Below are 27,522 nucleotides of genomic sequence, written 5' to 3'. Positions count from 1 at the left end.
AAATATTTTAAAAAAAAATCTAAATGAATTAATTATCATTTTTTGTTTAAGCCCTAGAAATTAGAAACTGTTTACAAAAAACTTAAGATAATAAGCCCAGTAAATTAATGTCTGGAGTTGAATTGGACAGTTAACTCCTTGCTTTGCCACACACCTACTAGCACCATATAAGATGTAATAATTTAATTGTATAATTCTGAAGAAAACAATGTAGGCTATTCATGACAAGAACCACCGGGCAGTACAGGCAATGTACTGAGACCATTCAATTTATATGGTAGGAATGAAGCATAATATCAGTAACGTTCAGAAGCATTCGCATTTCGGGTTTTTCTTGTCGAAAAAGGCAAGTACAACACATTTTCCAAATTGATAAATAGCAAACAAGCAGCAGAAAAATGAAAATTCACAAGGGAAAAGGTACTTCTCGACGAAAATGCATCCAAGGAAATGGACACAAACAACTAAAATATAAAATTGTGCTGAATTTTTACTCAAGTAACCTACAAAATGTCATCGATGACATCCTTGTATGAAAGAATTAAGTTTATATCTACACCATTTGAAGGAGGAAAAAGCAGATTACGTGTAATGCAAAATGTTATTTTATTGATTTCAAAAAAGAGAAACAGTTACTTACCGGGTTGGACAGTATTTCCATCCATTATTTCGATATTAGTAGGAACAATTTTTTGACATTTATTTAAACCACCCCGGTGTAATAAATAATATTCTATTCATTCACAGATTACTAAATATCATTTATTGAGCTCTACAATGAGTATTCGTATTAAAAATTCTAACAATGGCTTAATTATAGACGGTACATCTAAAATCGCAATAAGAAAAAAGTGGGCTACCGCGTAGACATTTTAAAAAATCTTATGAACCATTTTCGCGATGACCATGTTATGTATTTTTCTTGTCCCTTGCAGAACCAAAACTCAACATTTCTATACCTGTATTGTCTATGAACAGTGTCAGAATTTCTGAAGTTAAATTTCCGACGGTTTTTAATTTCCTAAAAAATTTCTTAACGGACCGTTCGCCTGCGTTCCGTTCAAACCAAATATGCTGAATTAAAATCCTGCGAGATTTAGCCGCACCTGTTTGTGTGAGAGCAAGCGAGAAAGACAAAACATTACCTACTAAAATTTAAACGACACTTGATTATGGCGGGAAATTCAAAAATTTTCAAGGTCAAATTTAACGGATATAAGTGAGGTTATGGTTAAAAGAAATATTTTTTCGAGTAAATTGTCTTTATTTATATTATAGTTGGAAAAAGGGTGAATTAAAAACTTGTTATTGCAGATTATTATTTGAACGCGCTACTTTGTATACTTATAGGTGTAGTATAAGGGGTAAAACTACATGTGCGAACATAACATTTTTTCGATTTAACGGATTGTTGACGTATAGTATGTCATAACAAATCCCACGTGACGCAACATAACCTCAATATTCTGACAGTTCAAATAACAACATAACCTAAAAGCAAAATATTAACACTTTGCAAACCTGATAGAATTAATTAATTAATTATTAAAAATCATACAAATGGTTTTCTTTATGGGTTTTGTGGTGCATATTTTTTACCATGAATTTTCATGAAATAAAATGTTTTCTTGTAAACAATTTTTATGTGTGTATAATCTAGACTAGTGTGCTGTCCTGTAATATTAATCTCAGAGAGGTTGTGTGTGTGTCATCATTCTAGTATCATCTGACTTTTTCGTTTTCATACAAGACATGTGAGAAGAATTTTTTTTTGTAAGCATTTCAGGTCGATTGTCAATGATGTCGCGTACGACCTCTCTCTGGGACTATATATCTACAGAATAAACACATGTAAAACGATGTTTCGAAAATTATGCTATACCTACCTTAATAATTTCTAACTTCTTCGAAGGCGAAACGGCTGTCAGAAAAAAAAACCGAGGATAAGAATATTGAAAACTTGGTTTAATTTATTAAAGAGTTCCTTTAAATTGAACCTAAATACATAAAACACATTTAATTTTTTCTTTAATATTTATAAAAAAAAATTTGCGGCGTCATTTTGGTTATATATAAATGAAATACTTTGTTTACACCACTTTTTAAATTAAATAATTATTTTTTTTATATTAATAAGTGATTTAAACAAAGTATTCAATTTATATATATACATAATATTTTATTACAATTAAATGATCTGTGAAAATTAACATTTTTACCTTTCATCTTCTAGGAATATGACTCAGCAGCATCTACCAATAATTCTGTTTTGAATGTGTCTTAAAGTGAGGCCTGAAGCAAACTGCAGTGATAACTCATGACTTTTGGTACAAAACCGCCACACATGGTGGTCTGGAATCTGAAAACAGTTACACTTTGACGGGAGTGTAAGCATGCACTTGCTGCTACTGCATCTTGCCAGTGGCTATACCTTTTGCAACAATGCTGCTTTTCTACAGAATGAAGATTTCTTGAAATTATCTATACGAATCTACAATTATTTGGGATTCATGTCTTCCCTCGTATCACAAATAAACGAAAAATTATTTGGTTGTCCCTGCCAATATAAAGCACCTATGTATAAAGTGTAATACCCTGAATGTATAAAGTTTGTAAAATTTGACAATATTCTTAACCGTCTTACTTATTAGATTCTTCAATTCTCACCATTGGTGTGGCAAAGCCGGCCTCGAGTCTGGTTTAAGACCGTTTAAACCAAACAAACGCGGTGGTAATAAGTCACGTTTTCACTGTTCTGACCTTACACACCGCATGATATTTACACCACATTCTTTAGTAAGGTTGATAGAATATACCACCAACCTAGCAAAACTGAAATTGAATTGAAAGTCTTTTCTGCAAACTCCATCTTATAAGATTAGTTTAGTTTTTACAACTGTTGAGCGGTTAATATTTAGTAGGCAATGCGTAAAATCAACATATTCTTGCAGTAGCGGCCGATAAACTGCGCAGACAAAGAGCGTGTGCAGAATTCTAAAATCTAGGCCTTAAGAATATGATGGTGGGAAAATAATAAAAACAGAGTAGTATTTTTTTCTTAATAATTGCATTTAATATACATTAGGCATATATATTTATTTACACGTTAACCTACAGGACCTAATTTATTACAAACAATTCTGTAGAGGCGCATTCCAACATAAGTAAAAAAGCAGCCAGGAATTGGTGGAAAAGATTCCAGTCTACCCTTTCACTCATGCCTGAATGCGACTTTAAATGTTCTACAATTACTTAACAGGGATATCAAACCCCAATAAGAATATGAAATAAAGGATAAATAAAACTCCAGTTCCAAGTTTAGTGAATACTGTTAGTTATGTCTTACAATAATTTATTTAGATCAAAATATACACCATTCGAGTCATATCATGTTCAAAAAAGCAGATTCAGAATTCTGCACCTGCAGTGATTATGGAACCAAATATACAGGGAAACCCACATAACAAATTCATACTAACGAGTTCGATTTCTTGAAGCATGAAAAAAGGCCTAATTCATCCTACAAAGTTTTTTTCCAGTCTATTGGAAAACCTTAGAAGAGAGTTTCACTGTATGCATTGTTATGTTCAGAATTAAGTATATTATGTAGTTAACACATTAGTGATTATCAACTTCTTTCGGTATTAGATTTATTCACAGATCTTTTTAAGCATTCTACAAGAATATTGAAATGATGATTAATATAGGTATTGTAATCTAAGCAGCATGTGACTTACCATTTGTTATCGTATTTTGTTACGTAATAAAAAAAATTCATTTATCCAAAAACAAAATTCATGTAAACCCTGCTACAGGTCATATTAAAATGATTTCCAATCTCTTGTAGAGAATTAATATATTGTGGGGTTACTGCCAAAAGTTGTGAACTTACAAAAACGTGTTTTAGAGTAAACCGAATTTGATCTTCATTATAAAGTGAGGGTTTTGGGAAATAAATAATGTTATTGTTAATTTAAAAAAATCATTAGTGTTGTCTTTTAAAAGATGCTTATTTTTATGAGTAATTTACAATATTTCTTGTGTATTAATTAAAAAAAAATTAAGTTACAAAGTTTTATAAAAAAAGCAGAGGCTAAAAACCTACTTAATGACATAAGAGAGGACCCAAACTTATTCCGGACATATTCATATACATACAAAATAAATGTAGTTACCAACTTTTGGCAGTAACCCCACAATATAAAAAAGCTATTTTAACCATGTCAATGTAACAAAAAGAAAAGTTTGTAACTTTAAATATTTGCTAACAATGCTGATTACAAATGTAAATAGTAAAATCTAGAATTGTTTATTCAATAAACTAAAACAGCAACAAAAAGTATTTTTTTCTCCTGTAAAAGAAAATGGGTTAAATAGGGTCACTTTGCCATTCAGACTACGATAAATCATTTGAAATAAATATGCAGTTCATTTTTCAGTACTAATTCTCATGATTTATATTTATAAATAGGTACTTATCGCCAACTAGGTGTGTAACTAACCATTGGCCAGCGTTGGGATGCAATAACGAGACTCTCGATGGTTTAAAAAAAACATCATTGTTATGGTCAAAAGGCATAATATTATTTACAAGTCATTTCAGTAAAATAGTAATACTATTGCATCAATGTAAAATATTATTAAATATGTGGAGAGGAATTTCACATGTATTTCAAATTATTTTACCCACTTAGAATGGGTGAAATTGTATAAAATATAGTTAGGAAGTCAGTTGAATTCACTCAATTTTAATCTCTTGCTTTCTATAGCACCACTGTCACTTTTAACAATTCGCCTAGTTTTGAGAGGATTTATATCACTTTTGGGTGTATCTGTACAGCTATCACCGCTTTGTTTAACAGTTACATTGAGACACTTTTGTCCTTTATCATTGTTCATTTTGTTATTGATTAGAGAGTTTTGAATGTCATTCACTAGATCACTATGCTTCATGTTGAGGCGGGGCTCCCCGAGGCTGGGGTCGGTGGACAGGCGCAGCGTGCGCAGATTCGTGGAGGGGGTCGTTCCACTGCCAGGAGTGTCGCTGGACATGGATGCGGAGCGAGGAGTCAATACGCCCATGGTACTGCTGCTGCTGCTGGTGTCCTTGCCTTTGATGGACTGCGAGCCTGATAAGGGGATAGATTCTCCCGATTCACTAGACTGAGGTTCACTTGACTCTCCATTTTCTGCTTCGCTTGTTTCCGTAAGTTTACCTGCAAGATCAAAATCGTCTCACTTACAATAATACACTACAGAATAAGTAAACAATGGCAAAATACACAGGGGATACATTACATATTGCATTAGAAATAAATAGAAGTCCAGTATAAAACATGTATTATTATTATTACATGCAACAATATTTGATATTAAGCTATTTATTCCAGACATTCTGATTTAGTTGTTGAAATGTTTTACATAATTATACAGTAATCAACAAAGCTATAGTTAATGCTATAATAAACATACCATTTAGGGTTGGGAAGGGAATCTCGGGAAGAAAGTCTATTTCGGCATTACGCTGCTGCATTAGTCTTTTCAATAAATTAGATATTTCTTCACGCTTTCTTGTGACCACTATTTCCTCAAACCAATTGACCAATTGTTTAATTGGGAGATGGTAGTCGACCACAGGTTGCTAAAATAATAAAAACAAAAGGACATTAACACATTGTAGTCGGGCGCTTCAAACAATAGACTCTAGCCTATAGCGGGTGTTTTTCGTGAATTGCGCAAAAATATATCGCTTCAGCTAAATCTTCAACAGAATGGGCAGACAAATTATCGGCGAATATTTTCTCATGACTTTCGTTATTATCTGAAGACATTTTTGAAGGGTAAAAGAAAATATCAATTAAATAAATTCCACTAAAAAACACGTCTGTTTTGTAACTCTGTATATCATAACTAAAGCACGTGTATATTAGCGCCACTCTATCTTCACAAGTAACGAGTGCCAGGAAAAGTCATTCGGGAAATGATTATTGTAAAAACATCCTCGGGATAATCTCATAAGAGTAAAGGTCCAATGAATTTATAACACGTCATAAAAATATAATAGGTACTCATATTCCCAGTACAACTAACAAACAATCTTTGAAATTTAACATGGTAAAATTGCCTAATTATTGCAAGAGTATGTGTGTACATAAAAGAAACAACGGCTCATCTTTTTTTTGTTGTATGTGTGTGTAGTTTGTAATGTCTTCAAGCGTTTAGATTAAATAGTCACGGGAAATAATAATAATAATTTTCCTTCCTCGCCTTTGAAGTGGAGCCGGCGTAAAGGGTATTTTTACCCTTCCCGCCGATAAGCACCAGTCGGCCGCGCGGGTAAAAATACCATTCCCGCTCATAGTGTGTTAATATCTATATTCTTCACTTCTAATAGTTTATTATATTACACAAAATTATGTACATACCCTGAAGAAGTGCTCTACATATTGCAGTAGATAAAGACCACAGTCAGTAAAATTGTTCTGTTGGGGTATCTTCGGACAAGAGCCCTTGATGTTATCCTTGGTAAAGGTTTTTTCTGTAGACACCTAAAAGAAATCAAAATAAAAATACAACTTTGTTATTTTTGGCAACTCTCTTTGGCAGAATAAGAAAAATTTGTAATGTACATACATAGCAAGTAGAAACTGCTTAATTAGTGGAACTTAATTGGCATATTTCACAATGTAATTATCATATTCTATAACTCTTTGAATCCTAAGTATATATAATCACTGTCAAATAGCAAAACCTTCAGCAGAAGGAAAGAAACAAATGGAGTATTATGCTAGTCTCACACAAACACTATACACTCATAATATATGTGGGTTCGGCCTGTTTCAAAACATTGTTTGACATACATTCCCACATATATGATGAGACTATTGCACTTGTATGAGACTAGCATAAAATTATGTACAGTAGAACCCCGTTAATTTGAAAAAAAAAAAAAAAAAAAACAAATCATAAAATTTCATAAATCTGAATCTAAAAGACAATCCGTGGAGGTAAAACGGCGAAAAATATATATTTATGTGGTTATGCATCGTCCTAATTAGTATTATTATTTTATAAATCTGAATCGATTCACACTGGGATGTCGATTTTTACCAATTTATTTAGAATATTTTCGAGAAAATTCGTTTTGCGCGAAAATATGTCGTAGTTTTACGAATTTACACCAAATATCTGAATTTAAAGGGTAGACCGCGACGGAACTCGGCTGCCATATTTCGATTTACGCGCAAATATTTAGCATTTTTTCTAAATTTACTTTGAATATCTGAGTTAAAAGAAATTGACCACAAAATTACGATTTACGCGGAAATATGACGTATTTTTACGAATTTACCTCATATTTTTTAATTTAAAAGGCCGGACGCCACAAAAACCGACGGAGAAAATTCGATTTATGCGGAAAATTAGATATTTTTACGAATTTACACCAAATATCTGAATTTAAAGGGTCGACCGCTTCTGAAAAAAAGCAGCGAAATTTCGATTTACGCGTAAATATATCGTATTTTTACGATCATAATTATATAACTTATACATAATTTATTAAGAATATCTGAATTAAAAGGGCCGGCCAAGACGGAAATCGGATGCGAAATTCCAATTTACATGGGAATATATGGTATTTTTACTAAATTTACTTTGAATATCTGAGTTAAAAGTTCCGGCGCGACGGAATTCGGCCGCAAAATTACGATACACGTGGAAATATATTGTATTTTTATGAATATCTCAATTTAAAGGGTAGGCCGCGACCGAAATCGGGCGTTAAAGCGAAAATATATTGTATTTTTACGAATATCTGAATTTAAATGATGGGCTGCGACTGAAATCGGCCGCAAAATTTCGATTTACACGTAAATTTATCTTACGAATTTATTTCTAATATCCGAATTTAAAGGGCTGGCCGCGACGATAACCGGCCGTGAAAATTTGATTGACACGGAAATGTGTGGTATTTTTAGGAATAACTGAACTTGAAGGGTGGACCGCGGCAGTAATCGGCAAAAATTCGATTTACACGGGAATAATTCGTATTAATACGAATTTACTCCTAAGACACTACCCGAATTTGAAAGGGGCGGCCGAGGAACACGATTTTCGGCATTTAATTTTTTTCTTTTCATAATTTTCAAATATTGTGGGAATTTGTTAATTCGAAATCCACGGGACATCAAATTTCGAATGAACGAGGTTCTGCAGTATTAATGTATTGTTCCTTACAAATATTATGTTCACCTACACTAACACGTCACCTAATTTATTAATGATAACATTAAAGTAAATGAATAAAATTAATTACCTTGGCGTGATATTCACAAGTGAGGTAATCCCTCAGGGTTGCAACAACTCGGGATCTGGAGGCCCCGGCCAGGGAGTCAAATATTAAAATACACGGCCTGAAATAAATAAACCTAAATTTACTAAATCTCTACACACATTCTCCCCCCCTTTACTAATAAATATGTTTTAAATTTTACACCACCGATACATAATATATCTCACATTATATTGGTTGTTATGTCAAATTTAAAACATGTTTATTAGTAAGGCCCACAATGTTATAGCAGTCATAATTGGATAATTTGTTTAGCACCAATTTTGTAAAACAATTCTTGAAAAAAAGCTGGCAAATAATGTACATACATATTATGAATTATGGGTAAATTTTAATTGGGTAAAATGTGGTATTCACCAAGAACAGATAGAAATGGAGGAAGCTACACAGCAATGCAGCAGAAGAGTGAGAAGATAAAGGGAATGCTTACTGTTTGATTGCTTCATCTTTAGGCTTTTCATTATTTTCCACAGGTTTCCTATCTGAGGTGCTAGACTTAGGGTCATTTTCTTCATTGTCAGATTCACTGCCCAGCATGTCTAAATCACTCTCCTGGAATCAAATAAAGAAAAACATTTAGTTAATATAATATATTATTATGTATATTGTGTACGTAGTTAAATGTATTGCCAAATATGTGAACATCATAAAGGAGCTTATCCACAAGCTAGCTAGCTACCTCCGCCTCTGCTTCATCCCTTTCACTGAGATTATCTCCGTCACAGTTGAGTCCCATTTGTTCTTGTTTCATAATTGGTGCCAGTAGAGTGTCGCCTATTTGAAGTGTTTTCCGATCTGCAAATTCACAATATATTGTAAGCATACAATGAAAAGCGGCCAAGTCAAAATCCCTTTCTGTTGGCAAACTTACACTGAAGGCCTTTGCAAGTCAGAATATTAAATAAAAAAATATTCTAATTTGCAAAATTTTAAACAAAAACATTTGCAAAAAAACAAGGACTTTGGCATGCATGCTTACAATATTAAAAATATAATTATATGAACAAAAATTATTTTAGTTTGACAGTACCTCCAGTGTCCAGAGGAATAAGTGGACAATATCTCAATCTTACCTCTCTTCTTCATCTCCTGAGGTGAGACAAGACGGTCTCCAATCATAGATCGACAGCCGTCCAGCCCCGGGAAGCAGATGATGGCGAGGAACCAATGACAATTCTCATTGATGGGAACTATAACATAGTCCCGCTGGAAGATGTTCACATTTTTGGTCCATGACTTGACCCGGGCATGTCTCTTTTGGGCGGGGGTCAGTGAGGAGTCCCATTCGTGGGGGTTGGATCTTCTAGGAATAAAGCAAACAATCAGAAAAGATCGTAAATATTATAGAAAGAATAACAATAACACTGCTGCTACTATTTCCTACTAGAAACAAATAAGGTATTTATGTATCTTAAGATATGCCAATTTTAGTTCCTATTTGTAAGAGAACAGTTTGGTCATTTATTAAGTGCATATTTAAATATCATAAGTCTTTTTCCAGGCATCAGTGAGCCGGTAAGTAAGCAGGTTATGTACACGGACTAATATAGGATAATACCTGTTGGCTTTAGTGGGCTTGGTGGTCAGTCTCTTGTAGAAGAAGGTGCTGAAGACATGAGTCTTCTCTCTCTGCTGGGGTGTGAAAACGTCATGGCACAAATACTTGAGGTAGAAGTCTATGATGACATCGTTAAGGAACTGATCTTGTGCCAAGCACATGTAATCCTCCGTATTGATAGATATACCTCCCTTCCCAGGAGGGTATATCAGGATCTGTCGGATCTCCGTGGGATTTAAGCTGAGAATAAAACTTTTTGAAATGTAATGAACATGCGCAAATGAGATGTTTCAAGAAAGAATAATAAGAGAGGAATATAATAAATTTATTTATTTAGATTTAATGAATTGTGCAATGACTGTATGTATTGAATGTATTTAAGAACTTGGGTTGATATGTACCTTTTGTTTCCAATAGCTGTGGCTATTTGAATGCTATTAGATCTAGTGGTCATCATTTTAGCCGTTTGCTGCACTTCCTTGGGGCATGTTCTAATTAATATATCGTTGGCCTCTTGGGAGGTCAGTTCTTCAATGCAGGCTCCAAAAATCTGCTTCAAGGCATTTTTGGTTTCTTCACTGATGACATTGGGCAGAAGAGTAATGCGTTTAAACTGCTCCTCTTTAGCTACAGAGTTGTAAAATGGTCCTGAAAAATAAAAAGCATAGTAAAACATAATGCAAGATTTGACCGTCGGCAGAAATTTCCACAACTTCAATAATTGTCCTATGTTGAACTGATATGCTAGAAACAATGTAATCGATGGTATCAGCAGTTTAGCAGTGCGCATCCTTGCTCAACAGAATTCAATGACATCTGCGTTAAAACTCGGTTGCATCTTCATGCGGATCTTTAATATACACTTCCTTAATAAAACATTGATTTTGTTTCAGACCTCTAGTTGATATTAGTATCGTTATAACTCTATTACAGATTCTCAGTCTCCACAACGACAAGAGGGTGAATGAAGAAATAAAAAATAAAATCGAGTAAATACCATTGACGTCTATCATGTTCAGGGCCTTGCGTATATAAGACGCACACCACTGCACGGTGTACAGGAACAGCACGGGCATGCCCTTGCCTGAGTGAATGAGCACTTTGACCACCTCCTTCATCTGCAGCTGAAGCGGCACCAGCACCGTGGAGTCGTCCACCCTCGGAGCCACAATGCGCACACCCTTCGTGCTGATCAGGATCTGAACAAACATTAGATTAATAATCTTCTTACAAACATAAATGACGAAATTGCAGACATATATGACACCATTTTCAGAGAAGGAAAACAGATAGTAAATATAATTAATTTGTTTTATCGAATCCTGAAAGATTGTCGAAGGTATGCACTTATCACCTGTTCGATTCTTTCGAGTATGTTTACCTTTTCATTTGGAGTAAATCTGTGAGAACCGATCCTCACTGTCCTACAGTCCAGAGCGGTACACAATGTCTCCGGCTGGTTCATAGTATCCTCTTTGATGTCTTCACGATCCTCATCTTAATAAGATAACATTATGATTAGTTCATTTATTGTGAAATCTTCTACCGGTGCATTCACGTGACATACAGATAACAATGACAAATAAAATCCTGTTAAATACCGGAATAAACACGTATTATTAGTTTTAATGCAAGACTAATGGTAAGTTTGAAATGTTTCATTCAATTTATTGTCGAAGTCTAACCCACGTGCGAAAAAGTAAAAATCCACCACACGAAACTGACAGTTCCGAAAAACAAGACAAGAAAAATACAGAGAAGATGTTTAAATGACAAAATTAGCACATAGTACATTTAATTTGAATGTAATTTAGGAAAAATAATTGGACATAAACAAATAGGTAAAAACCTTTCTTTTTGGATAATTTTGAGGCAACAGACATTGCAAAAGCGATCGAATGTCATGGAAAACAAAGATGGCGGACGATAAAAAACAAGAAACCACAGAAATGTTGCCAGTCAGTTAAGTAGCGAGAATTTTTTTTCCTTACTTCAATAATCAGGGGAAGGTTGTTCCAAATAATGAAAACGAAAACAAATGAATAATGGTAATTATTTAATATCGTTCACCGTTCTTGGCTCACAGAGTAATTACGAAAAAGAACACTTCGTTACTTTTCGTTAAACGCCGACGTATCTCATGATCGCCAAGAGTTCATAACCGAGTACTTTTTGTATGATACGCAAAACATTCTAAGAGACAAATATTAACAATTGTATCACTAAATAGCCGGAAAAAAAACGTAACCAACATTTATCTCCAAAGCAGCGTAAATTTTAAGATTTTCTGCTGTAATGTCATCCTTTCGTGTCATGATTTCAGAGAAATCCTTGAGGTGATTTTGCACAAAAACGGCGCTATACAAATCATCCAAATATTATTATTATTATTAAATGCGTATACGTCCGCGTGTTTGCGTGATTGCCGCCAAAAGTTGATAGAATGCATTTTCATCGACAACGAGTCTATCTTTTGAGTTTCAGCTCGATCAGATGTCCGGAAGTGGATTAGGTAAATATTCGGGATCGCTGGCCACGCTTAATGGGGCCGACAGACGTAGCTATAAAAGATCAAAAGATATTTGGCTTGGCGTATTTCGGCATATCGCTCGCCGTACATTTCCAATTGAAATGTATGGCGAGCGATATGCCGAAATACGCCAAGCCAAATAACTTTTGATCTTTTATAGCTACGTCTGTCGGCAGCTTTATACTTAAATAAATAATTTATGCTTTTTAGGTAGGCACTATTTTGTCGGAATATTAAATTACATTATTTTTATTTTTAAATTTACATTATTCAATTGTTTATAGCCGTTCGTTTCCTAGCCACTTATATAGAATCAGGAATACAAATTAGAGATGGGCGAAGCGGCTCAGTTGAGGGAGCCGGTTCACTAGGTCCCGTTCACTTGAAAGATCCGCTTCAGTGAACCGGCTCGATTGAACCGGTCCCCCCCTCATTTTTCTTTTATAAAAGTTGTATTTAGAATGTTTTTAGGTTTTTACGATTTTTCATCTCAGTGTAAAAGGTTGCGTCTGACAAAGCTCCCTCCGGAAAAATGAGCTGTAAAGATAAATGCTTTAAAGCTCGTTTCTCCGGACAGCGCTTTATCAGATCGGACCTTGTTATCGCGAGGAAACATTCCGACATTTTTGCTTCTTTAGGCGATTGAACGAATTAAGTAGGCTGAGTGCAATTATATTGTTTATGGTCGCATGTATTTTCACAACCTTGAGAAATCGCAAAAATTGGTATTTGGTGACATAATATATTTCGAAGACAATATTTTTGCCTAGGAACATCGATCTAAATATCGTATATTTATGATCACATTCAAAAGGGATTCCCAATATTATTGGAATATCCTTTTGTAAGAATGAAAAAAATGAAATCGAGAAATATTTTGTATTGTTAGGTTTTTGGTATGAAATGAAACGTCAAACTTCAATCGTATGGTAATCGTTGAATCACGATTCTTATCGCTTGTTAATTTTTTTTACCCGGAAAACATAATTACGTACTTTAAAATAGCCTCAATTTAAAATTACCATAATTTCCACAAGAAAAACTATTTACCCCCGGCTTTATGCAATCGTTAAAAAAAGACTACGTATAACAGCAACCTCAGTGCCCTGTGAAAGGATATTTTCGAAAGCAGGTCAAACTCTTACTCAAAAAAGGTCCAGAATGACATCGTCAAATTGTCAGATGTGTTATTTTTAAATTAAAATCTTTATCAATACTATGAAAAAGTTTCCTTAAATTAAGTTTAAAAAATCAATTAGCGAATCGTATTAAAATATAGAACTGTAACGGACGTACTGCTCCAATATCAGCCGACGTCGCCCCATATTAAAATCTGCTATTTACCTTAACTTTGCCTGTCCTTAAATTGAATAAACTGCCTGTAAATGTATGAAAATATGAAAATTATGTAAAAATGTATATTTAATGTCAACATGTAATGTCAATATGTAATGTCAATACAATAAATGAAACGTTGGAGCTTGGCTAGAGGTATACGGGCAGAGAAGTAGTGTGAGAGCTGGTAAAATCATAAACATGTTTTAATTCGGGCACGATTGTTAGAACCGTGCCAAAACGTAGTGGGAAGCCGTGCCGTGCGCCATGCGCCGTCATAGCGTCACAAATGACCGGTGGTACGCCGTCATTACGTCCCACGGGCACGGTTCTGAGGATCGTGCCCAAACAAACGAAGGCCGTGGTCACGTTCGGCCACGGCCCGAAACTACCGTCCGAGCGGCGGGGCGCCGCGATAGCGTCGCAAACACGGCTCACGGATTCCAGGAATCAAAGAGAAAGTGAGCCCGTGTGCGCGTCGTGCGCCCGCTGGCGGCTATAAAACGGGCAACAGGCCCTCAAAACGTGAGATCTCCAGAAACCACCACCAGCTCTACACCTCTCTCTCTGCTCTGCCCTCTACCTCGCTCCGACTTTTGACTCTGCTCGCCTTCTTTCACTCTGACCCCCGCCTCACCCTGGACCACGGACTGCCTACCCCTTCGGACCAGACTCGGAATCAGCTCAAGAACAAGCGACAAGCAAACGGACCAGCTCTACAGCGGCTTCAGAGACGGCCCCGTTCTACCCCTCCACGCCACTGAAGGACGACATCTTCCGCCTCCACGGATTGGGATCACCGGCCCCTTACAGTCTTATGTGTCACACGATTACGTCTGATACAAGAACAATAAAAATAAACTTAAATCTATTTAAAATTAATTGTGTCCTAAATAAGTGTAATAATAATATAAAAAAATGTGTTGTGAAACAAAACACTTCGGTGTGAGAATAATAGTTAAACGTCGTTCTAAGTGCTCATTAGCAACATTATTTAGATATCAATGATTAATTGAAAATAAACCATGAACATAATATAACTCGTCCTTGTTCCTGTTATAAAAAACTAAATCAGTGCCGACACAACAACTAAAATGTTATGCAAGCGGGAATACCAATATTATTAAGTCGTATCGATGATTAATCCGGTCAGTACGTCAGTAGTGACCCGCGAGCCGTGAGATCCGTTGAACGATGTATGCGGAACTTCGTTCGCGAAGGGGTGAGTCGGCTCTTCGGGTCTGGCGGGTCACCTGCTCACCGGCTCACCGTTCGCGAACGATTGAAGCGGGTCACGATTGGGTGAGTCACGATTGGGGCTCTATTCCTGAATCGAGGGCGCTCGTAATCGCCGTCGAAAGTACGTACGTTGGTCGTCGTTGCTATTCCCGAAATTGGTCGAAGGTACATACTTCGACGCCAAACGTCATTCCACACAACAACTACTGGGTATAACCAGTAGAAAGTTTCTACTAGAAACAGTTCAGCGAGTGGTAGGTTGTTGGCGTTTCTATGGAATTGGCTGTCAAAATCTAGTCTAGCTGTCAATTTTTGTTTTACCGCGCGGATTCCGCAAATGTAAAAGTGGGTGAAAATTTCCCACTTACTAAGGACGGGTTGTTTCGGAAAATTTGAACAATTCATCAAATTTCACCATTCATTTTCGGGTTCTGTGAAAGATTTATTCAAGTTCTGTTTTTATATCATTGTAGGCTAGTTGCTTGACAAAACTGAACTGTTTAACTCCAGAATCGCAGGCCTGATCCGCGAACGAGTGAGCGGCTGATTTGGGAACCGGATCTTACGGATCCGCGTAAAGATCCGGTTCACTGAGCCGACTCGTTCGCGAACGACTCACTTCGAATACAAATTGACAGAAAATGTTTAAAATGGCTGTCACGTTACGTAATTAATAATTAAAGATTTCCCAAATGCAGACAGTTTCCTTTTATAGTAATGAAGGTAAATCAAAAGATTTTATTAAAACAGAATCGTATTAAGCATTGCCAGCGATCCCGAATAATCACCTTCACGGTAATTTAGGCTTCCAAGATTTGCATTCATTCATTACCGAAAAAAAAAGTGAAATTCAAATGGATTTATTCCCGTGCAAACCGAAATTTCGCGGCCGATTACAGTAATGGTCGGTCTTTGAAATTCAGATATTCGAAGTAAATTCGTAAAAACACGACACACTCGCTTGCAAGATTTGCATTCATTCATTACCGAAAACAAAAGTGAAATTCAAATGGATTTATTCCCGTGCAAACCGAAATTTCGCGGCCGATTACAGTAATGGTCGGTCTTTGAAATTCAGATATTCGAAGTAAATTCGTAAAAACACGACACACTTCTGTGTGTATCGAAATTTCGCGGCCGGCCAGTTAGATTTGAAATTTACGAAATAATAAATACGATTAGGATATTATAACCTCGTACGGCGTTTTACCTCCACGGCCGTCCTGTCAGATTTGAGTATAGAGAGAAAAGTCGAGTTGTTTTTACTAGACCTGGGAAGCTGTTTTCTTGCCTAATACCGATTTAAGACTCATTCCCGGTATTACGATATTATATTCACGGTTCCCAGATATTAGGATAATATATTCCGCGGACGGAAGTAGCGCCACCTTTCGTTGACGCTTGGAACTCTACTTCTAATTATCTCTAATTCTACTTCTGCTTCTCACTTAACCCATCAGGCTAACTAACCATCACGCCGTTTCCCCGCAGGAGTAGGCAGAGAGGACGGACCGCCAAACAACTCGGTCTTGGCACACACTTCTTGCCTCATTCACATTCATACATCGTCTCATAGATACTCTTCTATTATTCTGACTCTTGACATGGCCCGACTCGAGTATCTGATTCACTTGATCGTGCCATGTCTTCCTCGGGCGTCCTCGACTTCTGCTACCATTCGCATTTGCATCATATATCCTCCTTATACTCCTATCTTCGCTCATTCGCTCTACATGCCCAAATCATCTAAGCGTCCCTTTTTTAATCTAACTCATTACGCTTACATCAGCCTTGCACTCTTTGCGGATCTCCACATTCCACACGATCAAACATGGTTTTACCACACATACGCCTCAGGGATCTCATTTCAACAGCATTTAATCTACTTTCATCCTTTCTTTGCCAGTTCCATGCCTCACTTCCATACATCAAGGTAGGTACCAGCACTCCGTTGTGGACTGCTAACTTCGCTTCTTTGGACAATTTTTTGTTAGCGCCAACGGCGTTCAGTCCTCCATTAACGGAAACCCCACTAACCCATCAGGCGAATTTGTTAAAAGCTGTTTGTTTTTCGAACAAACAGCTATTAACTATGTCAATTGGTTTGATTTTGGGAACAGCTCATATGGTCTCGATAATATTTATTTCTAATAATAAAATTTGAGAGCGTAATCCACATTCAAAAAACAGTTTTTAATTTTCGGATACATTCAGAAATTCCCATTTATTTGGATTTTATTGCAAAGTGGAAATACACACAAATTGTCCGATTTTCTGACAGCATCTTTAATTTTATCATCTTCAAAATTATTAGCCACTGGAGTGCTAGGCGCCCACAAATGTCTCGTTCAAAAATTCAATTTTAGTTGATCAACTTTTACTGAATTACTAAAATTTTACAAGATTTCTTGATATTGTAAATCAAGACAGGGTCAACTGAAATTATAAATATGATATTTTGCAGAACGAACCTGAGAATATGTTGTTGAAAAAGCACAACAACATTGTTTGAGGGTTAGAAAATGGGTTCTAAGAATAATTGAATTAGGTGTAATATTATTATATTGAGAGAGGTGGCATTAGAATATTAGAAGTTACCGAAAGGTATTGTAATCATTTACGAATTTCGAAAGAACCTGTTAATCTAAAACTCAAGATAAATTTCAAAAACAGGATATAGTTATGCAAGCAGATATTGGCAAAAATAAAATTACAAATAACATTCAGATATCTGGCAATGGCAGATTAATTTCCACTCTTTTTTGATTTCATTACTTATTCTTATTCCTTCTTGTACATGGATCTGATTGTTTTTTATTTTATTTTTTATGTTCACTGCAGTCAATCCCGCAACACCATTTAAAAAAACTTTGAATGATATCTGCTAACAAACATACAAATTTCACGCGTTTGTGAATTAAATGATTTTTTGCAGTGAATAAATATAATTGTTTTTAGATGTAATATAAGACTCTAGGCTATCTTAGTTCTAGACTATTAAAGTAGGCCAAAAAAAAATAACCAACATAGCTAAATCAGATCTCACGCATGGCGCGCAAACAGAAGTGAGAAACTTCAACACAAAAGTGTTGGCACGATACAGTGATACCTACAATCAATATCAAAAAATGCTTACGCTTGAGAGACGAATGAGTAAAAAAAAAAGCGTTAAGATTTCCGGGTGCCCTGAATATCGAATATATCGCAACTTTGATATTTGTGGATTCGGTATTGATATATTTGGTTTATGGGAGTATCATAATATTTGAACTGATTCGAATAGGTTAGGCCCAGACCTAATTTTCACTGTCTTGTGCTAAGCACATCCGGCCAGTAATGCCAATCCTACCGAAATTTTTGGAGATCTACTGATCTCAGCTAAAATCAACAGATATCTTCCGAAATTTAATTAAATAAAAAAGGACATAAAAATAAATAATTATTGCAGAAAGAAATCACTTTTTTTTACAGTTGGTATTTTTTTAGCAATTGGTATCAGTGTTGCCAACTCAGCCCCTTTAAGGTTGAAGTAGCTCTAAATTGAGGATATTAACACCAAAAAAGTTATTTCTTACTGTTTTCTCATCCTTTTTCAGATATTTCAGCTCTTTTTTATACTGAACCCATTCATGTAAATCATAATGGTGATAATCGGAAACAATTTTCATAGGTAAAAGAAAAACAATATACATATTCGTAAGTGGTTTAAAGTGTGTTTATATTATAAGAATAATGTATTTGTTACCTTGGAAGAGTCCCGTGTCCTGATGCGTGTTGTTGAGTGCACTACCGGGTGTGGTCTCCAGATCCTGAAGGGTTGGCTCTTTCATGGTGGCAGCCATGGTTATCATGGGGTTAGTCATCATGGGCATCAAATCACTTGGTCCCTAAATAAGTTCACAACACAATCATTAAGTGCCCTAAAGAGGAGTGGTTTGCCCAGTACATAGTTAGGCGGCCCGTGGATTTCACCAGCGCACTCACAGCTGGCGCTGCTAGAAGTAGTCATATGAATGTCGGTGGTAGTGCAAGCACGATGCCTCCCAAAACAAAAGCTTGGCATCGCGCTGACAAAAAAAGAACATCTGGTTTAGTTGTCATTTGCTCGATTGGGGGTTTTAAATTGTTATTTTTTTTTTAATCAATTTTGAGTTAGCACACATCATCGTTGTGTGCTAATAATACAAAAACAGGGTCCGTCACGGGAATTGCATGGTTTTCAAATAAGATGTACTTGGCCAGTTTTGCTTAAAAAATATTTTTATTTACGACAAAACATAGTGTATATTGGGAATTTTTTGTTGGCAGTTTATATTTTGAAGATCACATCCCCGTCACTCAGATGTTGGCCATTTACTTTTGTGGTCTGTCCCAAATACTTTGAGTAGCGTCAATTAACTACTGATGTGGAATCTGAATTTCCCCCCTGGATTGTCATCTTGAGATCTCCAAGGCAGTCTGGCTTGTCATCATATATACTTGAAACTTGAGATATCCCCACAAAAATAAGTCAAATAAGCTTAGAACAGGGTACTGGAGAAACTGTAGGAACTGGAGATAGGGCTGCCTGGAAACTGATCCCGTAAGAAAACTATTGAATTACGAGCTGTGTGTGCATTCGCACCGATAGTTTTTCAAAAACTTTCGGTTGATTTTCATAAATTTACAAATTTCAGTAGATATTCTACGAATATCGGTAGATCTACAGAATTTCCAGTAGGAATGGCATCACTGTGTACCGGGCAAACCAGATGTTTGTAGTGGTTTTTAAATTGGCCCTTAAACTACATAGTTTATTTATATATTGCTAGCTGAACTCCCTGGAGTTGCTCGGGCTTCATGCAGAGTTTTTCAAAATCACACTTAGACAGTGACGTTCTTCTTGTTTTGAAGGTCAACTGTGCAAAATTTCATCGATATTGGAATAAAACTGTAGGTTTTGTATAAAAATTAAACAAACGCCGGCCGCCACAGACAATAGCTGAAGTGAACCCGGCGTTGCTCAGGGTTATTAATGGTTTGGAGTAAAGTTTTGGGGTTGTGAATTAGTAAACTGGGTGTAGTTTTAAGATGGATATAATAATAATGTAATAGTCAATAATTGAAGAAGTTAATTTATTGTAGGTATTTGATTCACTTCATCGTGCCATTTCTTCCGTGGGCATCACCGACTTCATCCATCATTCACTTTCACGTCGTATAATCTCACAACATGCATAAATGGTACAATTATAACGTCTTAGGCTATATTACCTGTAATTGTTATAAATAAAACACTCCTCACTTTGTTCACCCGCTCTCTATGCCCAAACAATCTAAGCATCCCTTTCTTAATCTTATCCATTTCGCATACATCAGCCAAATATACCTACGCCTCACTTTACCAAAGATAAGTACCTATTTATAATAAGTTTATATTTAAAGTACCATTCACTTCCACGACATACATTCTGCTTACACCCTTTCCTTAGTTCATCACATACACTTCATTGTACTAAACATAATTATTCGATTCACTTGATTGTGCCGTATCTTCCTCGGGTGTTCCCAACTTTTTCTACCATCCACTTCCACTTCATAATTCAATTGCCTTATCAGCTAAACGAACGGTGCAGTCCCAGTATGTCATATTAGATAAAATTATGCACTATTACATTTCAAGAAATATATTTAAAAAAATTAAAAATAATAGGTAATGAATGATTATATAAAATATGGTAATAAATTAATTTAAAAATGAGGAGCGTTTTCACAAAGAGAAATAAATACCGTCAACACTTTTAAATGAATAATCAATTACTGGGGTAAATATTTTATGAAAATCTTTAAATCCAAATGCAATTAACAGTTGGACATGATGAATAATAAGAAAACCCATCCTTATTTAAAAAGAAGTCGAAAATTGCAAAAACGGCGAAAGAGAAATATCTACATAGGTGCATGAAAAAAGTTTTCACAGCGAAATATCAGTTCATTTTAGTTCTACAATAAAATGATTGTTTCCAATAAAAACAAAAATGTATGTTTGCTTTATCTTTGAAAGCACATAATTGCACCAAAAAATGATTTTAAAAATATTTTTTCACATATAACACCTACCGTTGATACGTCCGAACAAAAATGCATAAGAATACCTAAACAAAAATTTTGATAGGGAATCAATCTAAAATATTTATTTTTATGTAAGTGGGGGCCTACTCAGATAGATAATAATGGCTCTTTTACATTACATACATACCTAGTTATTTCACTTTTATATAGCGGTATGTAGATTTTTCACTTAGTGAAAATGTTAAATTTTCTATTATACAAAGCAGGTAAATAAAATGATTTTTGAAAATCTGAATTAGCCATTCGTAGAAACCTAGATAGAGAAAAATAATCTTTTTCAAAAGAAGAAGTTTTTCGAACTCAGATGGAGACAGCGAAACAGTAATGAACTTCTTATTTTGAATATCAAGTGTGTAAAATTTCATCATGATGTATCAACATTCTGCTATAGGGGGGGAAGAGGATGGGGTGGTTTTTGAAATCTTGTGTAAAAGTATCTTTTTTTATGGTGAGACCCAAACGGTTGCACTGGATATTTCCTAGGCCTTTGACCGGGTTGGGCACCGAGGACTTGTCAACACACTGCCATTCTACAGACTTCCCGCATCCTTGTGTATGTGGATTGCCGACTTTTTGAGAGAAAGGTCGATTCACACAGTTGCTGATGGTTTCACCTCTTCCTCACCCTCAACGCGTTTCACATGGATCGGTTGAGACTTTGTTTTTGTTGCACATCAACGACCTTTTGTTGTGTGAACCAATTCATTGTTACGCGGATGAGAGTACCTAAGATAGAGTAGATAAGAAAAACCCTCGACTATGTGCAGAGGCGGGCGGTCTGTTAGATAGATTCCCGTATCTTAATAAGCGGATTGCAATCTTTAGAGCACAGGCATCAGGTATTTACGGTGTCCTTGTTCTCTAATCAGGAAACACGCGCACAACGTATGTACACGGTTGATATTTTTCACATGAAAATGTGTCGCTTCCTTCTTTTTCATTATGATTATTATTTTTAAGGTTTTTATTATTTATTTCTCGCGGCTCTATGGACGTTACCCTTGGCTTTACCCATCGATTTATATATTAGGCATGACCAATTACCACTCCCTAGAGACACGTAGAGGTATTGCTTTGCTTAAATATTTTTTTCAACTAATAAACGGTCACTTATCTAATAATGAGATACTGGCCCAATTAAATTTTTTTGTACCAGAGTCTCACTCTCGAGGACCTCATCACAATCTTCTATATAGTAGAGCAGGCCGCACTAATTTATTTATGAACTCACCTGTGGGGAGAGCTACGTGCTTTTTGAATGCGGTAGATAAAAAAATAGATTTATTTTTTGTGTTCTATAGCGCATTTACGAGATTTTTGGCATTGCATATACACTGCATAAATGGTACAATTATAACGTCTTAGGCTATATTACCTGTAATTGTTTTAAATAAATGTACAAATTATATAAATAAATAAAATTAATAATTATTTACCTCAGGCCCCGTCTGTGTGAAGTTAACGAAAACATAAAAAAAGTGGCCTTAATCTTTTTTTGAAGGTCAAGTGTTCAAAGTTTCATCAATCGTGGAAAAAAACTGCAGATATTAGATTAATCCAACAATGTCTCTTGGAGCAGCTGTGAAGGTAGATTTAACAGCCTCACATCATACTATTGAATTACCAAACTCAGTTTTAAATCTCTCGCCAAATAAAAATTTTCAATTTTCCTAAAGATTTAGCATTAAAATCATTGACGTCAGAAGAGATAGACTTGCCCTAACCTCTGGAACCAGGAACCAAACCACCTGACGTTCATTTTGGAGCCGGAGACTTGAAGAGCATGTCAGAAACAAAGGTCCACATCTTTTGTGCATTGACCGCCGGCGGAGAAACACCAAAGTAACGAGACCTTCCACAGAAAAGTAATGTTCGCTAAAGTATGCTAACGTTTTTCCGCGCAACCCGTTTTGGGACTTTTCTACGCAAGGTCTGAGTTTGCGTTTTGCGTAACAGAGCCGAGTAATACTGTCACATCGGTTTGTGTAACAATATAAAATAACATACATATTACTGAATATTCTACTGTTTAATACTAATTTTTTCTTTTGCTTTCGTAATGTTATGCATTCCAATGTGGTATTATACACGGTGTCCGGAAACTCGTAGTACAAGCGGGAAACTGGAGAATCTACACCACGTGGGGAACCCAAATAAACATAAAGTTTTTTGATTTGAGCATTTTCATCAAAAAAAAAAAAACAAAAAAATATATTTTTCGGCTATTTCAGGGTTAAAATTTTTAGGTCATTCGATCTGAGACGCCGACGCAACGGATAGGAATTATTATTAGCATAGGTAGTAGTCACAATATGTAGCGATGTTCCGATCTCCAATTTAAACACACAAACACGTCACATAAATTATTTTAAATGTTCACCGTTAACTTACACAGTTGGGTCCGTCTGATGATTGATTATCGCACTATTTGAATCATGTCGGAGTTAATTTTTACCTCGTCGAAGGCATTGATGATAGGTCTCAAAATCAAAACATTAAAAACGTACAACTGTTTTCAAACACGTCGAACGCATCGATGATAAATCTTTAAGTATCACTATCAAAACAATAATAACGCATATTAAAACAGAAAAAATTTCGACCACAATTCGCTTTTATGTTTACATTAACGAGAAAACTTCTTAAAGCAAAATGCAATGTAAACAATCACATGAATACGGCCACGTGCGGCGACCCATAAACCAAAACTGGCCTACCTACTTACGATTTAACAGAAATGTGACATCTGCTTATCGTGCGTCTCTTTCCTTCATATGTTAGTTGAACCCAGAATACTAGAGAAAGCTATATTTTGCTAATATGTCAGAGATAGGTATGAATTTTAGAACAACAGATGTTTTAACCCTGCAGAGCAGAAATATTTTATGATTACACCGGATTAAATGAAGGGTGATTTCAAAATAATGCTTTAAATCCGGGTTTCTTTATTTGTTTTACTTTTAAATAGTTTTAATTAGTTGGGTACTTTGATCTTCAGTAATAATTTATAAGAATTTGATCAAAAAAAAAATCAACTTCTGACTCGATTTACTCGAAAACGAAAGCTCAAATCAAAAAAAAATTATACTACAAAATCGACTCCAAATGTGATGTAGATTCACCAGTTTCCCGCTTGTACTACGAGTTTCCGGACACCGTGTATATTTTATGTTGCTAAAGTTCAATATTTATTTATTCATTCAGGGTAAAATTATTGAACCTTTCTTCTATAAAAAAATACATAACAATTTATTCTTGTATAAAATTATGGCTAAGCACTTAGGTGTCCATGTATTATTTAAATTAAATTATGCATGAAATAATTCAAACAAATTAATTATATTTAAGAGATTACGGACTATGGCATCCCCACTCCCAGCTATGTTGTGTGACTGGAGGTAGTGGTGACAAGTATCTACCTGGCTAAGCAAATCTGGTCACTAAACATGACTAAAGCTAATTCAAGCAACCCGATCGATACTAAGGGTATCTACTGCAACCAGGCGCAAAAAATAATGTAACTGCTATGTATTTATTATTGTGAGTGAAATAATTTATTGTGTTCAATGTGAACAGTGGCGGCTCGTAAGAGTCCTAACTGTGTGGAGCCAGTGAGACTACGGCATCCCCAATTGGGGTATGTTGTGAGGCTGAAGGCAGTGGGGAGGGGAAGGAGATACGGAATAGGAAGGTAGGGGAGTACCTGGCTATTCAGATCTGGTCACCAAACATGGCTAAAGCCATTTCAATCAATGTTTTAATTCTGAATGGTGGTCTTACACCAGGGTGATACTGAGAGTATCTTCCACTCTGGAACTGCTGCAAGTATACTATATATTATTTTAAATTAATAAATTGTGAAAAAACACAAATTTATCCAATGAAATTTACTTGGGCTTGCCGGGATTTGAACTCGCGGCCTTTGGTTTGCTAGTCGAGAGCCTTACCTCTCGACCACGGAGACTGTCAATATAATTATCATAATGAATAAAAATGAAGAGTTAATTGTATTATTTTATGGTACGAGCTTTTGTGACAACCTTATGTATTTTTACATATTTATTTTCAATTGGGTGCACATGCTTATTTACTGCGGTAAAAAATTTATAACTCATTTTTAAAAGTGTCTAACATAATACTGTAACAAAATTTTCGATTTATTAAACAAGCTGAACTTTTTCGCGGGATTTGGAATTTTGCAATAACGTTTTCTACTTCTGCTAGTAATTCGCGCTCTAACATAAAAAGGAGTAGTAATTCGTAAGTAGATTTTATTTTCAAAGTCTTAATAATGAGGATAGAATGTGAGGAAACTATCGGAATCATTTATTGACCAGTATTGAAAGGGTGACGCCCGTGTCCCTCGATGCGCTTCTCGCAATATGATTTGTTCCCCTCACCCTTTTAGTCTATTGATTTGTATGTCTATGATTAAAATAATGTATTGAATTTTTTTGAAAACCACGGGAATTCAATATTTACCTGGAAATTTTGTGCAGAACTGTTGGAATCTTCTTCATCCGAACTCAGAGTTAATATGACAGGATCTGGATCTAGTTGCTTCAATCTTCCCTTTCGCCCTTTGACCTTTTTATCCTGTAAGAGCAATATGATTTTATGATATCAACCCTCGGAAATAAATTATAGAAAATCTCTATATAGTATAAAATAAAGTTGCTGTCTGTTCCGTGTCTGTCTGTTTGTGCGCTTAGTTCTTTTAAACCAAGTAACGGATTTTGATGGGGTTTATACTATTATTTAGAGAATTTCTTCCGGAAGGTTTATATATATAATACATGTAAATTATATTTATAAAAAGTAAAGAAAAGTCAATGTTTTGTAATCGTCGTAAAAAAATATTTTCGGGTGCTCACATTGCTAAAGCTGGCTAAACCTTATGAGATACATCAAAATGATGTACTATGGGATTGTATATCTTGAACAGGTCTACAAAAAAGTTCATGATGGTATATATCTATCTCCTAAGGATAATCCCAAGCAACGCCGGGTACAGGTCAGCTAGTAATAAATATAAAAGGAATAAGATAAACAAGCTGACGTGTAGCCGGCATTGCTAGACTATTTCCTACTTTTAACCCCTTCAGTAATCATTTAAAAATTAAAAATGGAAAAAAAAACAACATTTTTTTATCAATGAATTCAAAATATATATCCTCATATAAAAGCCATTTCGGGCCCAAAATGGGACTGAATATTGATGTTGTGGTGCAGTGTGAAAAAATAATTAAAATTTTTCTTTAGTATGAATTCCGAATTCTGGCACATAATAGCCGCCCGAGTATACTCGGGCGTGGTCCTTAAGAGGTTAATAAATATAATATGCATGTATTATATATTTAAACCTTCCGGAAGAAAGTCTCTAGATGATAGTAAAAACCCCATCAAAATCCAATGCGTAGTTTAGAAAAACTAAGTGCGCAAACAGACAGATGCGGATAGTGCCTTTGTTTTACACTATTTAAAGATACACTACAATATTTAAGGTTAATGCCAACTAGTTTTTATAAAAAACGTTCCTTTTCAGGACTATAATTATGAGAATTGATTATTTTGACATTTATAACAGTATAAGAATAAATAGTGAACAAATAATAACACATGCACAAAATAACACCTAATCAGACGCCATTATGAAAAAGCAGGCCAAAAAATTAGAATAACTTTATAATAAATAAACATGTTGTAATACTCACATTTAGAGCTTTGACAACCTTGAGAGAAGGTTTCAATAAATTTAATTTCACGGGTTCAATTGGAATACTGAAAAATCAAAATAAGAATAGAATTAATTTATATACCATATGGTCATATCGTAGATATAATACACCTAATTCTGTTTTTACAAGGGGGAATTTCCACAGAATATCGTTAAAAAACAGTGCATAATGTATTGTAAAATGGGAGATTTCTAATAAGAACAGATATTTCCATTACATTATGTTGACCGTGTAAAAACAAAATTGACAGTATTATCTTTTACAGAAACACTGTATTTAATGATGATTTAAAAGTGGATTCCACTTTATAACAAGTATGCTTGACATTATACCTAAGAGTTTCTTTGACAGACATTTGTAATGGAGATTTGATTGGTTCCTTTTTCTCAGGTTTTTTGTTGGTGGCGATAGGAATTGCTTTGGGCTCTTCAGGGAATCTGCGTTTACACCTGCAATAGATAATTATTGAATAGGTTAAAAACAAAGTGTATACATAATGTAAGATTTACAGGCTGCATGTTATATCATAAGTCAAAATTGATTCAAAATGTAATTAACATTTTCACTCAATCATGCCAAAGGCAGGAATAGACTATCAATTCCATCTCAGAACCGAGATACTTACCCTTCCAAGCACTGCCTACTGCAGCTAGGTAGG

At 35.3% G+C, this 27,522-nt stretch overlaps 2 protein-coding genes across 6 annotated transcripts in view; both read right to left on the bottom strand.

The window, feature by feature from the left end:
* Nucleotides 1-938, bottom strand: part of LOC149426587 (coiled-coil domain-containing protein 6) — a 36,940-nt gene extending 36,002 nt beyond the window's left edge. The window contains exon 1 of the mRNA XM_089637582.1: nt 641-938. Coding sequence (XP_089493708.1) covers nt 641-665 — 25 coding nt within the window. The 5' untranslated portion in view covers nt 666-938. The remainder of the gene's footprint in view (nt 1-640) is intronic.
* Nucleotides 939-3,073: 2,135 nt separating this feature from the next.
* The window catches only part of LOC149426586 (uncharacterized), a 35,992-nt gene continuing 11,543 nt past the window's right edge, over nt 3,074-27,522 (bottom strand). For 2 of the 5 annotated variants that reach the window (XM_089631997.1, XM_089632031.1), the window contains 15 exons: nt 27,197-27,313; nt 26,841-26,907; nt 25,609-25,722; nt 18,761-18,902; nt 11,293-11,408; nt 10,909-11,110; nt 10,313-10,559; nt 9,912-10,163; nt 9,427-9,656; nt 9,033-9,148; nt 8,784-8,905; nt 8,318-8,414; nt 6,426-6,548; nt 5,473-5,641; nt 3,074-5,216 (listed from right to left, as the gene is read on the bottom strand). In XM_089631997.1, coding sequence (XP_089488123.1) covers nt 4,729-5,216; nt 5,473-5,641; nt 6,426-6,548; nt 8,318-8,414; nt 8,784-8,905; nt 9,033-9,148; nt 9,427-9,656; nt 9,912-10,163; nt 10,313-10,559; nt 10,909-11,110; nt 11,293-11,408; nt 18,761-18,902; nt 25,609-25,722; nt 26,841-26,907; nt 27,197-27,313 — 2,602 coding nt within the window. In that variant the 3' untranslated portion in view covers nt 3,074-4,728. The remainder of the gene's footprint in view (nt 5,217-5,472; nt 5,642-6,425; nt 6,549-8,317; nt 8,415-8,783; nt 8,906-9,032; nt 9,149-9,426; nt 9,657-9,911; nt 10,164-10,312; nt 10,560-10,908; nt 11,111-11,292; nt 11,409-18,760; nt 18,903-25,608; nt 25,723-26,840; nt 26,908-27,196; nt 27,314-27,522) is intronic. The other 3 variants (XM_089632005.1, XM_089632014.1, XM_089632022.1) reach the window with 3 other exon arrangements.

This window comes from Hesperophylax consimilis, chromosome 1, assembly GCF_061612785.1.
Source record: "Hesperophylax consimilis isolate HC1 chromosome 1, BYU_Hcon_1.0, whole genome shotgun sequence".
NCBI lineage: Eukaryota > Metazoa > Arthropoda > Insecta > Trichoptera > Limnephilidae > Hesperophylax > Hesperophylax consimilis.
Note: the sequence above shows the minus strand (reverse complement) of the source record. Positions and strands in the feature narration are given on the sequence as shown.